At 42.1% G+C, this 24,787-nt stretch overlaps 1 protein-coding gene across 1 annotated transcript in view; it reads left to right on the forward strand.

The window, feature by feature from the left end:
• The first annotated feature begins 1,735 nt into the window (after positions 1-1,735).
• LOC122934788 (zinc finger protein OZF-like) overlaps positions 1,736-24,787 on the forward strand; it is a 68,403-nt gene continuing 45,351 nt past the window's right edge. The window contains exons 1-2 of the mRNA XM_044290491.1: positions 1,736-1,766; positions 4,904-5,048. Of these exons, the coding sequence (XP_044146426.1) occupies positions 4,941-5,048 (108 nt within the window). The 5' untranslated portion in view covers positions 1,736-1,766; positions 4,904-4,940. The remainder of the gene's footprint in view (positions 1,767-4,903; positions 5,049-24,787) is intronic.

A 24,787-nucleotide genomic window follows, 5' to 3' on the forward strand; every position in this document is an offset into this window, starting at 1 on the left:
GCTTCTGTCTGGCTGAGGAAGGAAGGATTTGCTGTTCCTGCTTACAAGATAAGTTGGTTTTGTGTTTGTTGTTATTGTCTGTCTGGGCTGTTAGAGAGACACCTGCCCCCTCCAGGTCCTGAGGGAGCAGGCTGCCTTTTTCCCTCTTTCACCATCTTAGGGATATTAGGGTATCTTCAGCCCAGGCACGAGGACACGTTCATTCCCACCTTCAGGGTCTGAACGTTGGCATAGAAGTCTAGGGAGAGCTGGTAGGGATTTGTCAGGAGGTGGTTGTTTTCTGTGTATCTTGTATCCTGTCCAGCGTGACATATACCCGGAAGTGACGCGGCCGCACCGGAATCAGCTGGAGGAGGGTGTGTGTACTCGCCCAAATGCTCCGATATTGGAACTTCCATCCCTCTGACTGGCAGCGCCAAGGGAGCATACAGCCGACTTCCTTTCCAATCAGGAAGCCGGGAGGTGGGTTATCATCCGCCTCCTGAATAGCTAGGAAGCCTGCTTCATTTGTTGCTAGGCAGCCTGGCTTCCTAACCAATCAGCAAGCTGGGCAGTATGTCATGACTCGCGTCCCGGCCTCCTGATTGGTCCGGCTTCATAGCCAATCACGAAGCGGATTGAAATCAGGACTCGCCGCCCCTCTTCTTGATTGGTCAGGAAGCTAGGTTGCCTCTGAAGCCTCTGTGTTCTTTCACTTGAACGCCATCTTCACGGAAAAGCAGGAAGCGATGGGTCATGATCCGTCGCCCGTGTGCATAGTGTATACTTCACCAGAAAATTGACGCGAGGTGCTAAAGTGTTCGGGTTTGGCTTGAAGAAAAGAAAAGAAAAGGTGGCAACCCTACGGGCCCACTCAGGCAATGCATGTGTCCCCCCTTCCCCCATGCTGAATTCTGTAACCACACCAAAACTACATTTCCATCACATGATCGCCACCTGGTGGATCCCATTTCATGAGAGGGGATCTGGTTTTCATCAGAAAACTCTGCATTTTACCTGACAAAAAAAGTGCAGCATTTGGTAAGGAAAAACACTTTGGAATAATAACTCCATGTATACAGGGGCGTAGCTATAAGGGGTGCAGAGGTAGCAGTCGCTACCGGCCCCAAGAGCCTGAGGGGCCCCAAAGACCCTTGTGCCACATGAGAAGACACCGGTATTATAGAAGGTGCATGCTGGTCAAGTTACACCTCTGGCTGGAGGGAAGGTGTTAGGTCATAAATTTGGCATGGTGGGGGTGCAGTTTAAATTTTTGCCTCAGGCAGCAGGAAGGCTATGTGCTTCCCTGCCCCTGGCCAAAAAGCAATGAGAGATGGGGGCCCCAAGCTAAACTCTTGCACCAGGGCCCATGAGCCTTTAGCTACGCCCCTGCATGTATACATACCCTAAAAGAAAAACTGCTTGTTGCCAATAACCAATTACAGCTCAGCTTTCATTTGTCAAGAGTTCTAAAAGAAATGAAAGCCGCGCTGTGATTGGTTCCTGTGGGCAACAAAGACAGTTTTATCAATGTGACCCCAAAGTAGAAAGCAAATCAACGGGTTAGGTCACATGACCAGGTCGTAACTGCTAATGGTGTCACAGTCATGTGATCGGTTATAAGAAAGAGGTGTTAATGTTAGTAGCTGTAGGACCTTTGATGATGTCACAGTCATGTGATCACTTACAGTGGAGGGATGTAAATGTTAGTGGCTATAGGACCTTTGATGATGTCACAGTCATGTGACCAGTCGGTTGGACCCCATCATTGCAGGACTGTACTTTAGGTATGTATTTAGAAGAGACACATTGTTTACATGGGACTGTGTATTGAAGGGGTGGAGCTATGTTGTTTACATAGGACTGTATGTTGGAGGTGGGGGTGAGATTTTGAGACTCCAGTTACAGTTAGTGATGGGACGTCCGGCTCTTTCCATTCTGCGATCACGACAGAACCGAAGTGTCTAGTTTTTGCTATGTTTTAATACTTTAATGTTAAGTAAAAAAAAAAAAAAAAAAGCAAAAATTGCACTCCCATATTCTGCATAACTTTATATTTTCTGTAGGGTGAGTTTTACCTTTTATAGGTATAACTTGTTGGGGTACATACGGCTTTATAGTCATTTTTTAATTCAACATTTTAATGGGAGGTGAGGTGACCAAAGAAACAATCGTTCTGGTATTCAACCTTCACAGTGAATGACAAATAACAGGATTTTTTTCATTGTTGACAAATGTTTTTTTATACAGGAAAATATTTTTTTTAATGTTTTTAAAACATTATTTCTTACCATTTTTTTTTGTGATTTTTGATCGCTTCTACTATACATTGTAATGCTTCTGTATTACAGCATATAGGGATTTTACCTCTATTCTGTGACACCTCCAGGGGCAGGGAGTATTAGAAACAATAAGATGGCAGGCCTGGGGGTCTTCAGTAGGCCTCTGGCTGCCATGACAACTAATCGGCACCTCACAATTGCATCATGGGAGACCCAATCAGGGGGCAGAGTGAGGACCCTATCTGCTCAAATGTCATGGGCTCTATTAACTGCAGCATCTGAGGGGTTAAATGACTGGGATTGAAGTTCTCTCTGATCCCAGCATTACATTCTAGGATATGCCACCAGTTTGTGATGGGTGGGGGCTTAACCTCTGGGATACCCTGAAGATCCTGAATACTGAATTGGCTGCAGCATTTAAATCAATCACTTGCGCTGCAAAAAGTCTCTGAGGAACCCTGATTTTAACTCTTTAATGACCAAGCCTGAAAGGACCTTAAAGGGGTATTCCGGTTGTTTAAAGTTATCCCCTATCTGAGGAGTAGGACCCCCACTGATCGTACCCCCTGCGTCACATATTGTACTCCATGATAATGGTAAAATTGAGTCAAAAAAATTTCATTTTTATTTATAAAAAATACCAGATTTACAGTTTACAGAAACACCCAACATGTGGTCGTAAACTGCTGTTAGGGCGCACGGCAGGGCGCAGAAGGAAAGGAACGCCATATGGTTTTTGGAGGGCAGATTTCGCTGGGATACTTTTAAGCTGCCATGTCACATTTGAAGACCCCCTGATGCACCCCTAGAGTAGAAACTCCCCAAAAAATTACTCCATTTTGGAAACTACAGGATAAGGTGGCCATTTTGTTGGTACTATTTTAGGGTACATATGATTTTTGGTTCCACTATTTGTGAGGCAAGGTAACAAAAAAATCGCTGTTTTGGCACCCTTTTTATTTTTTGTTATTTACAGTGTTTATATAACAGGTTAGATCATGTGGTATTTTTATAGAGCAGGTTGTTACAGACGCGACAATACCAAATATGATACATAATAAATGATTTTTTTAGTGTCTCCATATTCTGAAAGCCATAGTTTTTTTTTAGTTTTTTTTTGGCGACTGGCTTATGTAGGGGTTGCCACTATTTTAGGGTGCATATGACTTTTTGATCGCTTGGTATTACATTTTTTGTGATGTAAGGTGACAAAAAATGGCTTTTTTGACACACTTTTAAAAATACATTTTTGACAGTGTCCACCTGAGGAGTTAGTTCATGTGATATTTTTATACAGCAGGTTCTTATGGACGCGACAATACCTAATATGTATACTTTTTTATATTTAAGTTTTACACAATAACAGCATTTTTTAAACCAAAAAAATCATGTTTTATTGTCTCCATATTCTGAAAGCTATAGTTTTTTTTTTTTTTTTTGGGCGACTGTCTTAGGTAGGGTATAATTTTTTGGGTGCATATGACTTTTTGATCTCTCGGTATTACACTTTATGTGATGTAAATTGCTTTTTTGACACACTTTTTATTTGTATTTTTTTGACGGTTAGGTCATGTGATATTTTTATAGAGCTGGTCGATACGGACACTGCGATACCTAATATGTCTCTTTCCTTTTTTTTTTACTTGAAACGTTTACATTTTTTTGTCCCACTCGGGTTTGATCCCTGTTTCAATGCAGCACAACATTGAAGGTAAGACGCTAACAGTTGCCTGTTGCCTGGGGGCTGGGCCTCTTAGGCCTCCGTACATGCCGGGCCCTAAGCCTTGGAATGGCTTGGGGCTGCCATGGCAACCATCGAATCCCCGCCACAGCAGCGCAGGGACCCCCTTTGGATGAAGTGAGGAAGCGCAAACCTCCTCTGCTGCTGATCGCGGCACCGCACGCGCGGGGGTGGGGAAGTACCGCAGGACGAGAATGCTTGTCCTGGGGCACTAAGTACCGGCCCTTTAGGACGAGCATTCTTGTCCTGGGTCCTTAAAGGGAACCTGTCACCTCCCAAAACCATCCCAAGCCGCCAGCAGTACCTGCGTGTAGCCCGCAGTGCAGGGGCGTAGCTATAGGGGGTGCAGAGGTAGCAGTCGCTACCGGGCCCAGGAGCCTGAGGGGGCCCAAAGAAGCTTGTGACATATAAGAGGACACTGGTATTATAGAAAGTACATGCCGGTCAAGTTACAGCTCTGGATCAAGAATTTGGATTGAGGGGGGGGGGGGTGTTATTTCAATTTTGCCTCAGGTGGTACGAAGGCTATGTGTTTCCCTGTCCCTTGCCACAACGCACTGAGGGAAGGGAGGCCCAAGCTGAACTCTTGCATCAGGGCCCATGAGCCTTTAGCTACGCCCCTGCCGCAGTGTGTTTCTGATGATGCCTTTCTTCCTGAAGGCAGATGCAGCAAAAGTACTGAAAACGTTCTGTTATCCAGATCGGGAGTGGAATCAACTACTCCTGCTAACATCTTGGGAGGATTAAGGCATTTCTTCAGGGATAATGAAAAGTATGGGTTATAGTAGACTGGAAGATTATTTCCTCAAGTCATTTCCATTGTATGGTATCAGTAGTCCTTTATAATGATCAGTTCCCTCCTAAAATTAATTCTGCTCTTTATCCTCCATATTTCCTTCAGGTTTCTTAGGTACAGGACTCTCTCCTTTTTAGAGCCAATGGTCCTTTCCATCAAGGACCCACCAAGGATGGAGAAGGACAGAGACCACATGGCTGTAAGGATATTAGACCTCACCCTGGAGATCATCTCCTTGATAACTGGAGAGGTGAGAGTCTCACATGACATCACTCTTATCTCTAGTAATAAACCAGGGAAATGTCTGGAAAGGGGAAGGATTCTTAGAATCTCTGTAGTGATCGGCGTCTCCCCATACACAGGATTACACAGTAGTGAAGAAGTCGTCTGGTGAGTGTGTGACACCCCGTGTGTCAGGAGGATGGAGCAGGACCCGGAGCCCCATCACCGAGCCTCCACCTCATTCCCTGATACATAAGCAGAAGATCCTAGAACTTACCACCAGGATCACTGAGCTGCTGAGCGGAGAGGTGAGCGCTGCTGGGAATGCTGGGACATTATACAATAACGCCAAGGGAGGGGTCTGGTAATGACTGTGTCCTTGTGTTGTCAGGTTCCTATAAGGTGTCAGGATGTCGCTGTCTATTTCTCCATGGAGGAGTGGGAGTATTTGGAAGAACACAAGGATCTGTACAAGGACGTCATAATGGAGAATCCCCAGTCCCTCACATCACCGGGTAAGAGGAGACCTTCCATGACTCTAGAGATAAAAACAGTTCTGAGAGTCAGATTCCTCCATCATCTGATCATCACATATAGACAATGTATTCAGTCACTGTGTGTATTTCCTATAGGATAATGAAGAAGGTCCGGCACCCGGAGAGCATAATAAAACTTCAGGCTTTATGATATATCCAAATAAGATCCAACACGGACACAATCACCTGTGTGTTTCAGGCCAACTATGGGGCCCTTAGTCCCATCGTATCCATACATGTAATAGTATAAAACAAGATTGTAGCCAGTGGCAATTTCCCAACAAAGTAATGTGGTAGATACTGTAGCTGCACAAGGTTCTACACAGAGGACCACGTGTTGGGCAGAAGTATATACAGGTACCACCCCGAGCTGTCATGTGACCTTTATAAGCAATAAACTAAACACAGATGTGCACTGTATGGATCAGATAACAGTATAACAAATGGAAAGTGAGATACAGTAATACACATGTTGAACAGACATATAAATACATAAGGTGTCATTCATCATAGCTCTATGCCAGTTTTTAGTGCAGAAAAGTCACACAATTTTTAGCAGTTGCTGATTTGCAACAAAAAATTAAATTTTTTGTCTTTTTCTGACACTCTTTCTCACTTGTCCTTGAGCAGGAGGAGGCAGGCCGTGGGTGTGACCTCCGCGGTGCAACTGATTTAACAACACGTACACCAGAAATCTACTGCAGCGTCTGGCTTGAGTAGTTTTCAGTTCTGGCATATGGAGAGCAAAAAATGTGCAAATGTATTGAGAGGAGTGCGTGTGAAACACCGGTCTTTAGTAAATGACCCCCATAGTGTATCAGTACGGAATAAATAGATGCGGCAGTAGATAACTCTGGATTGAACCTCGTCTTCGATTGAGACCATGAGCAATGGGAGTAATTAAAACAAACATCCAGAATTTCACACAATGAAATCATTTTCGCCTGTAGACCCCTTCACACGTCGAGGAGCTAATTGTTTCGATTCCCAGAATGGAAAAGGACGAAACGTCCCCATTACTAACCCCTTAAGAACCCTGGTGGACGTGACTTAAAGGGGTTCTTCACTTTCATTTAACTGATAATCTATCCTCTGGATAGATCATCAGCTTCTGATCGGCGGGGGTCCGACACCCGGGACACCCGCCGATCAGCTGTTTAAGAAGGCAGCGGCGCTCCAGCAGCGCCGCGGCCTTCTCACTGTTTACCGCCGGGCCGCCCGCCCACTGACGTCACGACTTGTATCAACTAGAGTGGGCGCGGCTAAGCTCCATTCAAGTGAACAGAGCTTAGCCGCGCCCACTCTAGTTGATACAAGTCGTGACGTCAGTGGGCGGGCGGCCCGGCGGTAAACAGTGAGAAGGCCGCGGCGCTGCTAGAGCGCCGCTGCTTTCTCAAACAGCTGATCGGCGGGGGTCCCGGGTCTCGGACCCCCGCCGATCAGAAGCTGATGATCTATCCAGAGGATAGATCATCAGTTAAATGAAAGTGCAGAACCCCTTTAAGGACCAGTGCCGTACATGTACAGCGGGCTGATCGGGCGGGTGAAGGAGCTGGGCCCGCCAGATCAGCGGCATGGACCCAGCAGTCACTGACAACCGGGCCCCTGCTGCATACGCTGGCATCGGTGAAAACACAGATTCCGGCGTGTTAATCCCTTGTATGCCGCGGTCAAAGCTTACCACTGCATGCAGAGGGTTCGCGGAGGGTACGGGTGCCCTCTGCTTCACCATCGGGTCCCCAGGCTGCAGTGGCAGGGACCCGATGGCAGAAAAGGCAAGCCCTATGCTTTTCATAGGCATCGGGGGCTTGCCTCCTACGAAAGCCTTTGAGATTGAGCCCCTTAGGCATAAAAGCTGACAGCCAATGAATTACAATACAGATTGTATTGTAATGCATTGCAGAGGGGATCAGACCCCAGAAGTTGAAGTTCCAGAGTGGGACAAAAAAAAAAAAGTAAAAAAAAAAAGGGGTTTTCATAATAAATAAAAAAAATTTAGTTTCAAGTAAAAAAAAAAAAAAAAAAAAAAAGGCCCTAAATAAAACATATTAAATTGTAAAGAAAAAATACATATTGGGTATTTCCGCGTCCGTAACGACCGGCTTTACAAAAATATCACATGATCCACCCCCTCACCTGAACTAGAAAAAAAATAAAATAACTGTGCTAAGACAATCATTTTTTTGTCACCTTACATCACAATAATTGCAACACTAAGCGCCCCCCAAAACAGTACCAATCAAACCGTCACCTTATCCCTGAAAAAATGAGCCCCTACATAAAATAATTGGGCAACAATTAAAAAAACTATGGCTCTCATAATATGGAGACACTAAAACATGAATTGTTTGTTTCAAAAATGCTGTTATTGTGTAAAACTTAAATAAATTAAAAAAAGTAGACATATTAGGTATTGCTGCGTCCGTAAGAACCTACTGTATAAAAATATCACATGAACTAACCCCTCAGGTGAACACCGTAAAAAAATAAAAACGGTGTAAAAAAAGCAATTTTTTGTCACCTTACATCACAAAAAGTGTAATACCAAGCGATCAAAAAGTCATACGACCCCAAAATTTTACCAATCAAACCGTCATCTCATCCTGCAAAAAATGATCCCATACATAAGACAGTCGCCCAAAAAAACTATGGCTTTCAGAATATGAAGAAACTAAACAAAGATTTTTTTTCAAAAATGCTTTATTATGCAAAACTTATATTTGGTATTGTTGCGTCCGTAACAACCTGCTCTATAAAAATACCACATGATCTAACCTGTCAGATGAACATTGTAAAAAACAAAAAATAAAAACGGTGCCAAAACTGCTATTTTTGTTACCTTCCCTCACAAAAAGTGTAACATAGAGCAACAAAAAATCATATTTACCCTAAAATAGTACCAATAAAACTTCCACCTTATCCCGTAGTTTCCAAAATGGGGTCAGTTTTTTGGAGTTTCTACTCTAGGGGTGCATCAGGGGGGCTTCTAATGTGACACGGCAGCTTAAAATTATCCCAGTGAAATCTGCCCTCCAAAAACCGCATGGCGTTCCTTTCCTTCTGCGTCCAGCTGTGTGCCCGTACAGCAGTTTAAGATCACATATGGGGTGTTTCTGTAAACTACAGAATCAGGGCATTAAATATTGAGTTTTGTTTGGCTATTAACCCTTGCTTTGTTACTGGAAAAATTGGATTAAAATGGAAAATCTGCCAAAAAAGTAAAATTCAGAAAATGAATCTACATTTTCCTTTAATTCTTGTGGAATACCTAAAGGGTTAACAAAGTTTGTAAAATCAGTTTTGAATACCTTGAGGGGTCTAGTTTCTAAAATGGGGCCATTTATGGGTGGTTTCTATTATGTAAACCCCATAAAGTGACTTCAGACCTGAACTGGTCCTTAAAAAGTGGGTTTTAGAAATTTTCTTAAACATTTTAAGATTTGCTTCTAAACTTCTAAGCCTTCTAACGTCCCAAAAAATTAAAATTTTAATTTATAAAATGATCCAAACATGAAGTAGACATATGGTAAATGTAAAGTGATAACTATTATAGGAAGTATCAATATCTGTTTTAAAAGCAGAGAAATTTAAATTTAGAAAATTGCTAATTTTTCTATTTGTTTTTTAAATTTGGTATTTTTTTATAAATAAAAACGAAATATTTTGACTCAAATTTACCACTGTCATGAAGTACAATATGTGATAAGAAAACATCACCATGTAAAGTGACACATGTCAGATTTGCAAAAAATGGCCTGGTCCTTAAGGTGAAAAATGGCAGGGTCCTGAAGGGGTTAAATATGCAGATACTACAGTGACATCTTTCTCCTTCTGTAATGAGACCATCAGAACTCCTTGTTGTCCTTCCTACATATTGCAGGTTGCTTGCTGAGTCGGTGATTAGCTCCATGACCACGAAGGTGTAGGGAACCTGTCACAATGAACGTGGTGTCTGGGCTGCAGGCAGCAGGTTATAGAGCAGGAGGAGCTGAGCAGATTGATATATATGTCTGTGAAGGTTCTCATTTATCCAGGTCATGGTATATATCTGTAAAGAATAAATCAAGGCAACTGGACGTACTGTAGATTTCTTGAAAACGTTTCACTCGTTCTTCCAACGAGCTTTCTCAATTCTGAGTGATTGTACAAAAATTCTGGGAATAAATATGTAACTGAATCCACATCTGGTAATTATACCCAGCATTGGGTCAAAGGTGTTGATTCAATTATCCTAATTTGAGTCAGTAGGTGATAAAGACTTCCCAGAAAATGGTGTCAAGACAGCATTGTATGTGGCAGACAATAGATGTCAAACCCCCCCCACCTCTATTCAAGCTTGGCTTCTCCATTTTTACGTAGATGGCCTCCTTCACGCCTCGTTTGTACCAATCGGCCTCCTTATCCAAAACACGTACTTGACTGTCTTCAAAGGTGTGACCTGTTCCTTTTAGATGTAAGTACACGGCTGAGTCTTGACCAGAGGGTTTGGCTCTTCTATGCTGAGCCATACGCTGATGTAGTTGTTGTTTTGTTTCGCCGATATAGAAGAGCCAAAACCTCTGGTCAAGATTCAGCCGTGTACTTACATCTTAAAGGAACAGGTCACACCTTTGAAGACAGTCAAGTACGTGTTTTGGATAAGGAGGCCGATTAGTACAAACGAGGCGTGAAGGAGGCCATCTACGTAAAAATGGAGAAGCCAAGCTTGAATAGAGGTGGGGGGGTTAGACATCTATTGTCTGCCACATACAATGCTGTCTTGACACCTTTTTCTGGGAAGTCTTTATCACCTACTGACTCCAATTAGGATAATGGAATCAACACCTTTGACCCAATACTGGGTATAATTACCAGATGTGGATTCAGTTACATATTTATTCCCCGAATTTTTGTACAATCACTCAGAATTGAGAAAGCTCGTTGGAAGAACGAGTGAAACATTTTCAAGAAATCTACAGTACGTCCAGCTGCCTTGATTTATTCTTTACAGATAGATTGATATACAGGTCCTTCTAAAAAAATTAGCATATTGTGATAAAGTTCATTATTTTCTGTAATGTACTGATAAACATTAGACTTTCATATATTTTAGATTCATTACACACCAACTGAAGTAGTTCAAGCCTTTTATTGTTTTAATATTGATGATTTTGGCATACAGCTCATGAAAACCCAAAATTCCTATCTAAAAAAATTAGCATATCATGAAAAGATTCTCTAAACGAGCTATTAACCTAATCATCTGAATCAACTAATTAACTCTAAACACCTGCAAAAGATTCCTGAGGCTTTTAAAAACTCCCAGCCTGGTTCATTACTCAAAACCGCAATCATGGGTAAGACTGCCGACCTGACTGCTGTCCAGAAGGCCATCATTGACACCTCAAGCAAGAGGGTAAGACACAGAAAGAAATTTCTGAACGAATAGGCTGTTCCCAGAGTGCTGTATCAAGGCACCTCAGTGGGAAGTCTGTGGGAAGGAAAAAGTGTGGCAGAAAACGCTGCACAACGAGAAGAGGCGACCGGACCCTGAGGAAGATTGTGGAGAAGGACCGATCCCAGACCTTGGGGGACCTGCGGAAGCAGTGGACTGAGTCTGGAGTAGAAACATCCAGAGCCCCCGTGTACAGGCGTGTGCAGGAAATGGGCTACAGGTGCCGCATTCCCCAGAAACAGCGGCAGAAGCGCCTGACCTGGGCTACAGAGAAGCAGCACTGGACTGTTGCATGTCATTCGGAAATCAAGGTGCCAGAGTCTGGAGGAAGACTGGGGAGAGGGAAATGCCAAAATGCCTGAAGTCCAGTGTCAAGTACCCACAGTCAGTGATGGTCTGGGGTGCCATGTCAGCTGCTGGTGTTGGTCCACTGTGTTTTATCAAGGGCAGGGTCAATGCAGCTAGCTATCAGGAGATTTTGGAGCACTTCATGCTTCCATCTGCTGAAAAGCTTTATGGAGATGAAGATGTCATTTTTCAGCACGACCTGGCACCTGCTCACAGTGCCAAAACCACTGGTAAATGGTTTAATGACCATGGTATTACTGTGCTCAATTGGCCTGCCAACTCTCCTGACCTGAACCCCATAGAGAATCTGTGGGATATTGGGAAGAGAAAGTTGAGAAACGCAAGACCCAACACTCTGGATGAGCTTAAGGCCGCTATCGAAGCCTCCTGGGCCTCCATAACACCTCAGCAGTGCTACAGGCTGATTGCCTCCATGCCACGCCGCATTGAAGCCTCCTGGGCCTCCATAACACCTCAGCAGTGCCACAGGCTGATTGCCTCCATGCCACGCCGCATTGAAGCAGTCATTTCTGCAAAAGGATTCCCGACCAAGTATTGAGTGCAGAACTGAACATAATTATTTGAAGGTTGACTTTTTTTGTATTAAAAACACTTTTCTTTTATTGGTCGGATGAAATATGCTAATTGTTTTAGATAGGAATTTTGGGTTTTCATGAGCTGTATGCCAAAATCATCAATATTAAAACAATAAAAGGCTTGAACTACTTCAGTTGTGTGTAATGAATCTAAAACATATGAAAGTCTAATGTTTATCAGTACATTACAGAAAATAATGAACTTTATCACAATATGCTAATTTTTTTAGAAGGACCTGTATAGTTTTATGGGAAAAGATTCAGTAACACTTGTAACTTATTCATTTTATATCTTTGCTATCTCTATATACACAGTCATAGATGGAAGGCTGTCAATCACTGATAGGACCGCCTCCTGGACTTCAAAGCCCAAAAAGAGCACAGATATAAAATTAATAAGTTACAAGTGTTACTGAATCTTCTTCCCCCCATCCCCCATAAAGCTATATATAAATCTGCTCAGCTCCTCCTGCTCTATAACCTGCTGCCTGCAGCTCAGACGCCATGTTCATTGTGACAGGTTGCCTTTAATGTATTATTTTCTTTCTTTGGCCATAGCTTTACCGAGAATGTAGAAATGCAGCACAATTCATTATAACTTGTATTTTGTATTTTTGTACTTGTATTTTATTTCTGAGCTCAGTGGCCAAATGAGCGGACAGCCTTCCCTGTATAAGTGTGTACATATAGATGGGACCTCTCAGATGACTAATGAGCTCAGAAAGAGCAGAGATTTTAATAAATAAGATAATATAAAAGTTATACAGAAACTTTTCCCATAAAACTACACTAATGAAAAATATAAAAAGAACACCTGGAAAACCTAATGTGATTGAGCCGAGATTGACAGAAGTATAAACTGCTAGTGGTGCTTGGTCACTGATCACACAAGGTGGAGTCCCATGTTGGGTTCTTCTGCAGGGTGTATGTTGAGGCAGGTTCACATTACAATACTGGGTGACAACTACCTTGGCTGTGATACAGGCGGCCACACTGGCATGATAGCAGTCATACAGATGCTGGATATCCTCTTGTGGTCATTCCAAGATCTCTCAACTTGGAGCCATAGTTCAGTCAGAAGGCAGTGCAGAACCTGCTTTCATCAACAAACGCTATTGTTTGCCATTCATGCCTCCAATGGGCTCTCACACCACCGGTGCTGGAGCTCTTAGCGACCAAGAGAGGTCAGTAGTAAACATGCGAGTGGAGAGCGGGTGGCAATGCAGACCTGCTTCAAGTGGATGTGCAGTACGCAGCCCTGCAGGGTATTGCGATGGTGAGGTCACGGTTACTTAGGCAAACGAGGGTTGCTCTGGGTTACTCACAGTTTTCTTGAAAGACCCTGGGCAGGCGTACAGCAGTGATGGAGAGGCTGGCACAGGAGACCTCTTGGGCACTCTCAGTGTATAGGGACCAGGCCTGATGGTAGAGGAGGTGCCCTGGATGTTGCAGGTGTTTAATGTGCCGGTGGCAAGATCCCTTTAAGATTTGTGACGCCAGTGCCGGTAACGGTGGCACACCGATTTATGGTAGGAATAATTGAGGAACACGATGTTGTGGTGAACCAAAACTTCCTTTTACTGGAAACAGTCAACTATTTACAGTCTGGGTTCAGTTCCACATGCAATCAGGTTGTTACAGGCAGGCTTTCACAAATGTCAGGCACAATGTTCTTGCAAGATACTCAGAGGGTTAAAACACTTACAGAACAGGCTGCACTTTTCCTCCGAAATCCTGTGCACTATTTCTCAGAACTCCTGTCTGTCTTTATCCCAAGGCCCATATGCCCTAATGCTGGCTTTATCCTTGGTCACCAAAAACCTCCTGAGGTATATATATATATTCTTGCATTAAGTAGATCCTTCTGCCCTTCAGCTCACTGGTTCAGCTGGAAACACTTCTGCTCTGCTCTGCCCTTTGCTTTGTGGGAACTGCAGGTTTCTCAGGAGGTAGCCTCTTCTCCTGGTGGCAACTGAAAGCCTGGGCTATCTAGCTGCATGTCAGAAGCTCACTTCAGCTGCTGCCTAGCTAAAGTCCACACTCACTTCTGACTCTACACAGACTCCCTTTCCTGAACAGGACCTGACTATATATATTATTCTAGTAAGAAGCAGGGCGGCACTACCTTCTTTAAATTTGCGGTGCACGTGTCCGTGGAATGGCGTCCAGACAAACGTTTCAAAGGAAAGGACCGGCACTTCGCTGATGTAGATCACAATGTAGATTTATTCAGTCACATATTCAAATGGCATAGTGACGAGTTTCAGCACAGATGTGCTTTCATCAGACTGCATAAAACATCTTACACTCCAGCTATTTATACATAAATGAAACACAAAGGAACTGACATCATCAAAGGAGCTCCGCCTCCCTCATTAAATAAAAATTCGCATATCGAATAATCGCAATGAAAAATTCGCATTGAAAAATTCGCAATTGAAAATTCGCAACTGAAAAATTTGCAATTGAAAATTCGCAATTGAAAAATTTGCAATTGAAAATTCGCAAAAAACATATCCACTCTATACTGGCAAAGATTTTCAGTCACATAGTCCATTCTTGCAGTGATTAATCACGCTGAAGAAAAAAAGAAATATATTTATCAGATTGCATAAGGCCGAATGCCTTATAGGAAGCAGGACACATTGTACTCACGATTGAGGCCCCTGGGCTCCATTGTCTGAAGACGATGGATCCAGTAAGCCTCTCTTTTCAATAACAATTTATTTCTGTCACCCCCTCGACGGGGTAATGATACACCTTCAATAATCTGATACCTCAACTGCGAGATGTTGTGTTTTTTATCATGAAAATGAAGGGGTATTGGGAGTAATAAATTCTGTTTGCGGATAGTAGATTTGTGTTTACTTAGTCTGTCCTTCATTCTCATTGAGGTTTCCCCCACATATAGTAATCCACATGGACATTTAAGAATGTAAACCACAAATCTACTATCACAAGTGAACGTGCCCCTTATTGGAATATTTTCACCTGAGTGAGGGTGGGAAAAACATGGACCCTTTATAACGCTGGAACAATTGACACAATTTAAACAAGGAAAAGTGCCCCGTCTAGGTGTAGATACAAGTACTCTGTCCTCTTTCTATTTTATTACTTCCCACATCCTGCCCGGACTATTTTATCCCTAATATTTTCTGCCCGTTTATAGCATATCATGGGTGGCCTCTGGAACTCTCCTATCCGTGGATAGGACTTGGATAATATGTGCCAATGTTGATTAACAATAGTCCTAAGGCGCTGGGACCAGGGATGGTATTTAATCACTAAGGGGATCCTTGTTTCTTTCTTGGTTCTATCTGGTGGTGTAGTCTCAGCTTTATTACGCTGTATTTTCAATAGATCAGGGGGGTAGCCTCGCTCTCTAAATTTATTGGTCATATCGTCTAATCTTGTTTGACACATATCCCTATCACTAACGATCCGTCTAACCCTCTGGTATTGGGAATATGGGATAGATTCCTTGATGGTTGCTGGGTGACTACTTGAAAAGGACAGCAAACTGTTCCTATCCGTTGGTTTCACGAATAAATCCGTCTGTATTTTACCTTCTTTGTCCCTAGTCACCCAGGTGTCCAGAAAGGAAATTTTATCAGAACTATGGTGTACAGTGAATTTAAGTTCATCCCAGATGGAATTTAAATACGTGGTAAATTCCATAAGGGATCGGACGTCGCCCCGCCATACGCAAAAAATATTGTCGATAAATCGACGCCAAAATATACAATGTTGATGATATAGAGGGCTAGAGTAAACAAATTGACACTCGAAAAAAGCCATATATGTATTTGCGTATGGCGGCGCGACGTTCGATCCCATCGCGGTCCCACGGCACTGCTGGTAAAAGGAATCTTGAAACAAAAAAACATCAAGGAATCTATCCCATATTCCCAATACCAGAGGGTTAGACGGATCGTTAGCGATAGGGATATGTGTCAAACAAGATTAGACGATATGACTAATAAATTTAGAGAGCGAGGCTACCCCCCTGATTTATTGAAAATACAGCGTAATAAAGCTGAGACTACACCACCAGATAGAACTAAGAAAGAAACAAGGATCCCCTTAGTGATTAAATACCATCCCTGGTCCCAGCGCCTTAGGACTATTGTTAATCAACATTGGCACATATTATCCAAGTCCTATCCACGGATAGGAGAGTTCCAGAGGCCACCCATGATATGCTATAAACGGGCAGAAAATATTAGGGATAAAATAGTCCGGGCGGATGTGGGAAGCCATAAAATAGAGAGAGGACAGAGTACTTTATCTACACCTAGACGGGGCACTTTTCCTTGTTTAAATTGTGTCAATTGTTCCAGCGTTATAAAGGGTCCATGTTTTTCCCACCCTCACTCAGGTGAAAATATTCCAATAAGGGGCACGTTCACCTGTGATAGTAGATTTGTGGTTTACATTCTTAAATGTCCATGTGGATTACTATATGTGGGGGAAACCTCGATGAGAATGAAGGACAGACTAAGTAAACACAAATCTACTATCCGTAAACAGAATTTATTACTCCCAATACCCCTTCATTTTCATGATAAAAAACACAACATCTCGCAGTTGAGGTATCAGATTATTGAAGGTGTATCATTACCCCGTCGAGGGGGTGACAGAAATAAATTGTTATTGAAAAGAGAGGCTTACTGGATCCATCGTCTGCAGACAATGGAGCCCGGGGGCCTCAATCGTGAGTACAATGTGTCCTGCTTCCTATAAGGCATCCGGCCTTATGCAATCCGATAAATATATTTCTTTTTTTCTTCAGCGTGATTAATTACTGCAAGAATGGATTATGTGACTGAAAATCTTCGCCAGTATATAGTGGATATGTTTTTTGCGAATTTTCAATTGTGAATTTTCAATTGCGAATTTTTCAGTTGCGAATTTTCAATTGCGAATTTTTCAATGCGAATTTTTCATTGCGATTATTCGATATGCGAATCTTTATTTAATGAGGGAGGCGGAGCTCCTTTGATGATGTCAGTTCCTTTGTGCTTCATTTATGTATAAATAGCTGGAGTGTAAGATGTTTTATGCAGTCTGATGAAAGCACATCTGTGCTGAAACGCGTCACTATGCCATTTGAATATGTGACTGAATAAATCTACATTGTGATCTACATCAGCGAAGTGACGGTCCTTTCCTTTGAAATATATATATTAGGGGTTCCCTAGCTCCCTCTACTGTCTAGGAGGAGGAACTACACCCTAACAGGCCTGACACACAGATAACAGGGAGAATACACATAAATAACATAGCAATATACATTAAAATGGACTGTAAAATACAATGCCACTGTTCCACAGGAGATGGAGAACAACGTGGCCCAATTGACCCTTGTGTAGTGCCCATATTTACCTAGTGGGACACTACAGATGGTTTCCTATGGTCCGGACAGTGACTGCAGAGACTACTGCAGAACCAATTTGTGAGGCCCTGGTGTCCTTTGAGGTACAGCAGCACTATATGGAGATCTTGGAGTGCATCTATCTGTCTTGGCCATCCAGTACCCTCTCTATGTGTGTGAGTGTCCTCCTGGAAGAGAGAAGACAAAAACCAGTGCTGTCAGGCAAAAAACAACAGGTCTGCCAGTGGGAGTGATTGGGTGATAGGTGGTGTGAACAGAGTCTTAGATGGGCTCCAGGGGCAGCTTGAAAATGGAAGTGGCCCTGGAAAAAAAAAATCTAAAGGTGGGCTCATTGTAGGTTGGTCTAAATGGGCAGCAGAGAGGTCAAATACAAGCCGTCAGCAGTAGACACTTTGGTGGTAGGTGGTGTCAATGTAAAAATGCAGTGGAATACAAATGTGACAGAGCTCCCATATGGCTGTGTTCTCATGTGGATGCAATGCAGTTTTTCATGTGCTTTTCCAAAATCACAGTAAGTATGGAGCACCGTCATGTTATATACAGTGATATACATAGTGATGTGTGGCCTTGTTATATCTATAATATAACTTTTATGTGGACTTTCTTCAATTGTTTTAAACTTTTTAGTATGGTCTGGATAGAATATCTACCTTCACCTTCACACCTTTTCACTTTTTTTCACATTTTGTTGAGTTGTGGCCTTGTGCTAAAATTAAAAAAATTTAAAGTGAAAATAAATCTTTGCAAATTTCTTGAAAAACGAAAATCCTGCATTGACATAAGTATTCAGCCCTTGTACTCAGGACATAAGTCTTCAGCCCCTGTACTCAGGACATAAGTCTTCAGCCCCTGTACTCAGGACATAAGTCTTCAGCCCCTGTACTCAGGACATAAGTCTTCAGCCCCTGTACTCAGGACATAAGTCTTCAGCCCCTGTACTCAGGACATACAGTACAGACCAAAAGTTTGGACACACCTTCTCATTCAAAGAGTTTTCTTTATTTTCATGACTATGAAGGCATCAAAACTATGAATTAACACATGTGGAATTATATACATAACAAACAAGTGTCAAACAACTGAGAATATGTCATATTCTAGGTTCTTCAAAGTAGCCACCTTTTGTTTGATTACTGCTTTCGACACTCTTGGCATTCTCTTGATGAGCTTCAAGAGGTAGTCACCTGAAATGGTCTTCCAACAGTCTTGAAGGAGTTCCCAGAGATGCTTAGCACTTGTCGGCCCTTTTGCCTTCACTCTGAGGTCCAGCTCACCCCAAACCATCTCGATTTGGCTCAGGTCCGGTGACTGTGGAGGCCAGGTCATCTGGCGCAGCACCCCATCACTCTCCTTCATGGTCAAATAGCCCTTACTTTTAAAGTTTTCCCAATTTTTCGGCTGACTGACTGACCTTAATTGCTTAAAGTAATGATTGCCACTCGTTTTTCTTTACTTAGCTGCTTTTTTCTTGCCATAAAACAAATTCTGACAGTCTATTCAGTAGGACTATCAGCTGTGTATCCACCTGACTTCTCCACAACGCAACTGATGGTCCCAACCCCATCTATAAGGCAAGAAAACCCACTTATTAAACCTGACAGGGCACACCTGTGAAGTGAAAAACATTTCAGGTGACTACCTCTTGAAGCTCATCAAGAGAATGCCAAGAGTGTGCAAAGCAGTAATCAAAGCAAAAGGCGGCTACTTTGAAGAACCTAGAATATGACATATTTTCTGTTGTTTCACACTTTTTTGTTATGTATATAATTCCACATGTGTTAATTCATAGTTTTGATGCCTTCAATGTGAATCTACAATTTTCATAGTCATGAAAATAAAGAAAACTCTTTGAATGAGAAGGTGTGTCCAAACTTTTGGTCTGTACTGTAAGTCTTCAGCCCCTGTACTCAGGACATAAGTCTTCAGCCCCTGTACTCGAGACATAACTCTTCAGCCCCTGTACTCAAGACATAAGTCTTCAGCCCCTGTACTCAGGACATAAGTCTTCAGACCCTTTGCTCAGGGCATAAATCTTCAGCCCCTTTACTCAGGACATAAGTATTCAGCCCCTGTACTCAGGATATAAGTCTTCAGGCCCTGTACTCAGGACATAAGTCTTCAGCCCCTGTACTCAGGACATAAGTCTTCAGTCCCTGTACTCAGGACATAAGTCTTCAGCCCCTGTACTCAGGATATAAGTCTTCAGGTCCTGTACTCAGGACGTAAGTCTTCATCCCCTGTACTCAGGACATAAGTCTTCAGCCCTTGTACTCAGGACATAATTCTTCAGCCCCTGTACTCGGGACATAAGTCTTCAGACCCTGTACTCGGGACATAAGTCTTCAGACCCTGTACTCGGGACATAAGTCTTCAGACCCTGTACTCGGGACATAAGTCTTCAGACCCTGTACTCGGGACATAAGTCTTCAGCCCCTGTACTCAGGAGATAAGTCTTCAGCCCCTCTACTCAGGACATAATTCTTCAGCCCCTTTACTCAGGACATAAGTCTTCAGCCCCTGCACTCAGGACATAAGTCTTCAGCCCCTGTACTCAGGACATAAGTCTTCAGCTCCTGTACTCGGGACATAAGTCTTCAGCCCCTGTACTCGGGACATAAGTCTTCAGCCCCTGTACTCGGGACATAAGTCTTCAGCCCCTGTACTCGGGACATAAGTCTTCAGCCCCTGTACTCAGGACATAAGTCTTCAGCCCCTTTACTCAGGACATAAGTCTTCAGCCCCTTTACTCAGGACATAAGTCTTCAGCCCCTTTGGCACTGATTTCAGCCTCCAGTCTTCTTGGAGATGATGCCACAAGGTTTGCACAACTGGATTTGGGGATTTTCTGCCATTCTTCTCTGCAGATCCTCTCCAACTCTGTCAGGTTGGATGGGAGACATCGGTGGACAGACATTTTCAGGTCTTTCCAGAGGTGTTTGATTGGGCTCTAGTCAGAGCTCTCGCTGGGCCACTCAAGGACATTCCCAGAGTTGCCCCTAAGCCATTACTGTTCTGTATTTGCTGTGTACTTTGCACCATTCAGTTTCCCCTCAACCCTGACCAATCTCCCTGTCCCAGCCACTAAAAAACAACCCCACAGCACGATGCTGCCACCCTCATGCTTTTCCTGTAGGGATGATATTGGTCAGGTGATGAGCATTGCCTGGTTTCCTCCAGATATGACACTTAGAATTGATGCCAAAAAGTTAATTCTTGTTTCTCACAGTCTCATAGTTCTTTAGGTGCTTTTTTGCAAACTCTAGGTGAGCTTTCATGTGTCATTTACTGAGGAGAGGCTTCTTTCTGGGCACTCTGCCATGAAGCCCACATTTGTGGAATGGTTGAAGTTTCTCCCATCTGCACACAGGATCTTTGAAGCTCAGCCACAGTGACCATTGGGTTCTTGGCCACCTCTCTTACCAAAGTCCTTCTCTCCTGGTTACTTAGTTTGGAGGGGCAGATAGCTTTAGGCAGTGTCGAACTAGGGTGCCTAGGGCCCACCAGAAAAATTCATTGTGAGGGCCCAATGTAAACCTATATGCAATTACTATCTGCTCACACAGCGGCAGGCAGCAGCAAGACACTCAAAACTATTGATTATGGGGTCTCTTCAGCGACTTCAAGAGGGCAAGTCACGGGGGAAAGATGACACTATCTGGCCTGCCTCTGTACCTATAAGTCTTCTCTGCCAACCGATGCATTGATAATAATAAACTGGGTAGTCTCTGAAATAATCTACCCAGTCAATCTACTTTGCCATGTCCAAGGTGTGGAGACTAGGGGCCCAACCTTGCTTCGGGGCCCACCGGGATATTCACCTGTTCCCCTGTGGGCCAGTCCAAGACTGGCTTTAGGAAGAGTTCTAGTTGTTCCAAACTTCTTAAATTTTAAGAATTATGGAGGCAACTTTGCTCTTGGGAACCTTCAGTGCAGCAGAAATGGTTTTGTCCCCTTCTCCAGATCTGTGCTTCCACACTATCCTGTCTCTGATCTCTACAGGCAGTTATTTTTTCCCCATGGCTTGGTTTTTGCTCCAATATGCTGTAAGATCTTATATAGACTTGTGTTCGTCCAGATCATGTCCAATCAACTGAATTTACCATAGGTGACTCCATTCAAGGTGTAAAAACATCTCAAAGATGATCAAGAGAAATGGGAGACCCCAGAGCTAAATGTCAAGTGTCATAGCAAAGTGTCTGAATACTTAAGTCCATGCCAAATTTTAGTTTTTATTATCTTAAACAATTTGCAAACATTTCTAAAATTCTGTTTTCACTTTCTCATTAAGCGGTATTAAGTGCAGATTGATGGTGAGAACTTGATTTATTTTGCTTTAGCGCAATCCCGAAACTTAACAAAATGTGGAAAAAATTGAAAGTTTCTGAAGATTTTCCAAATGCACTATATATTCTGGGACCTCTGCAGAAAGTGGAAGGTGGAAAGTGCATTTAAGGGGCACAATTCTCTTAATAATTCTGGCACACCCCAGGAGGTAAGTGCACCAGAAACTGAAATATAGATTGAAATCTATTGGTCGAGTAGACCATGCACACTTTTAGTAAAATGGCGAGTGTGGAATAAAAGGGAAAAATCTTAACTTTTTGTGCAAAACAGTTCTAGAATTTTTTTGTGTTTGTGTTTTTTATGGTATTTCTTCCCGTTTTCTTACAAGTGCATGTGATTTACTTACTAAAACTGTACATTATCCTTTTCATACATCTATTATATAGTTTGTTTCCTGGTTTGCTATTGTCTCAGTAAAGCTTGATTGCTTAATTTAAAGATGAATTACTTTACTTGGGAAAATAAGAACATTTTGTTTCATTTCCAGGTAAAGACAGGATAATCGATGCCCATGGACATCTCCATTTATCTCCCTATCATGAAGCAGAAGATTACAATTCCACACAAGCTAATTCAATAACTCATAATGTACCCTCAGTCCTTCACAGTGAATATCTATCTACCGATACTGCTGGTCACAAGAAACCTTCATCTAATCAATCACTGATTGGTAGAACAAGAACTAAACAGAAACGTGGGAAAATGTTTCCATGTGAGAAAGAGTTAAAAAAGGAATCTAATCTTTCTTTGCATGAGAGAAATCACAGAGATAAAATTTCATTTTCATGCTCAGAATGTGGAAAATCTTCTACCAGTAAATTAATTCTAGTTGGACATCAGAGAATTCCCACAGGAGAGAAGCCATATTCATGCTCAGAATGTGGGAAATGTTTTGCCAATAACATAGCTCTTCTTAATCATCAGATTCCACAATGTGGGAAATGTTTTAATCAAAAATCAGATCTTGACAGACAGAGAAATCATGCAGGAGAGAAGTCATTTTCATGTTCTGAATGTGGGAAGTGTTTTAGTAGGAAATCATCTCTTGTGGAACATCTAAGACTCCACACAGGAGAGAAACCATTTTCATGCTCAGAATGTGGGAAATGTTTTATCCGTAAATTAGCTCTTCTTCATCATCAGAGAACTCACAAAAGAGAGAAGCCGTTTTCATGCTCAGAATGTGGAAAATGTTTTAGTTGGAAATCATCTCTTCTTTTTCATCAGAGATCTCACAAAAGAGAGAAGCCATTTTCATGCTCAGAATGTGGGAAATGCTTTAGTCAAAAATCTGATCTTGATAGACATCAGAGAACTCACACGGGAGAGAAACCATTTGTATGTCCTGAATGTGGGAAGGGTTTTCGTCAAAGTTCAAATCTTAGGGACCATCTAAGAACTCACACAGGAGAGAATTTATTTGTATGTCCTGAATGTGGGAAATGTTTTCATAAGAAATCGATTTTTAGGGAACATTTAAGAATTCACACAGGAGAGAAGCTGTATTCATGCTCAGAATGTGGAACATGTTTTACCTATAAAAACGATCTGCTTCGTCATCAGAGAACTGACACGGGAGAGAAGCCATTTTCATGCTTAGAATGTGGAAAATGTTTTAGTCTGAAATCGGGTCTTTTTAGACATCAGAGAACTCACACAGGGTAGAAACCATTGTAACTTTTCAGATTTTAGGAAAGGTGTGGAGCTTCATTGCAGGACCTGCTGCTTAACAATGTCTTGTGATTACAAGTCACAGGTCCCCTGACCATTAACTTATCTGTACCAGCCACATCTTCCTTCTAAAGGTTCCTTGATGTATTCACAATCAGTTCATCAGTCACACTCATGGACCAATAGTAGACAATTGTTTTCATCATAGTAAGAACATATCCAGTTAGGAGCTAACTATTACATCTGTGGGGGTCCCCACTGATCACGAGAAATGGGGTCTCGTACACTGCAGGACCCCAAAAGTAAACTGAAGGATGGGCATAGTGCGCCACTCCAATCATCTCTATTGGACCTTCGAAAAATAGCCAAGCACAGTTCTTAGTTTTCTACGGTATTGCAGTGTATGGTAAACCTCTTAATGACCAGGCCAATTTTTTTTTTTGTATTTTCCTTCCTGCTTTCCAAGATACCGTACATAACTTTTTTCATTTTCCTTTCGCAGTCACAAGGGTTTTTTTTTTATTCTTTTTTTTTAATGATTTAACGTATGATATCTTTTATAGAAAAATATTCTTTGTGGGGTGAAATTGGAAACTGCAATTCTGCCATTTTTTGGGGACTTTGTGGTTACAGCGTTCACTGTGCGCTAAAAATGACTTGAGTACTAGGCCAGTAATTGGTACCATTATAGCGACACCAAATTTTATAGATTTTACTATGTTTTTCTACATAAAAAATTAATAAAAACATAAACAAAATTCTTTGCATTGCCATTTTCTGACTGCTATAATTTTTTTTAGACTACAGAGCTGTTTTTTTTTGAGTACATAGGAATTTTTGATCACTTTTTGTTCATTTTTTGTCGGAGTGAGTTGACCAAACAACAGCATGACAGCCATTTAGAATTTTTTTTTTCTGCTACTGTGTTCAGTGTAAATGATACATAATTTTACATTTTAATAGTTGGATAGTTTTAGACTAGGTAATACCAATTAATTAAACTGCTGGGAATGGAGTTATCTATTATCCCAGCCACAGCTCGGGTTACAGCTCCCCATACACTTGAGACATACAGTTATGTCAGGATGTTAAATGGAATTGAACATAATTTTACTTTTTTTTTCCCCACCAGAAATAATGCTTTCATAGTATTGCATGGCTTATTATAATTGCAGGTATCACTGTTCTGTGATATTAGGTGGTATCTACTACAAACCGGATTCCCAAAAAGTTGGGACACTAAACAAATTGTGAATAAAAACTGAATGCAATGATGTGGAGATGGCAAATGTCAATATTTTATTTGTAATAGAACGTAGATGACAGATCAAACGTTTAATCCGAGTAAATGTATCATTTTAAAGGAAAAATATGTTGATTCAAATTTTCACGGTGTCAACTAATCCCCAAAGAGTTGGGACCAGTAGCAATAAGAGGCTGAAA

The sequence above is a fragment of the Bufo gargarizans genome, chromosome 4 (assembly GCF_014858855.1).
Source record: "Bufo gargarizans isolate SCDJY-AF-19 chromosome 4, ASM1485885v1, whole genome shotgun sequence".
Classification (NCBI taxonomy): Eukaryota; Metazoa; Chordata; class Amphibia; order Anura; family Bufonidae; genus Bufo; species Bufo gargarizans.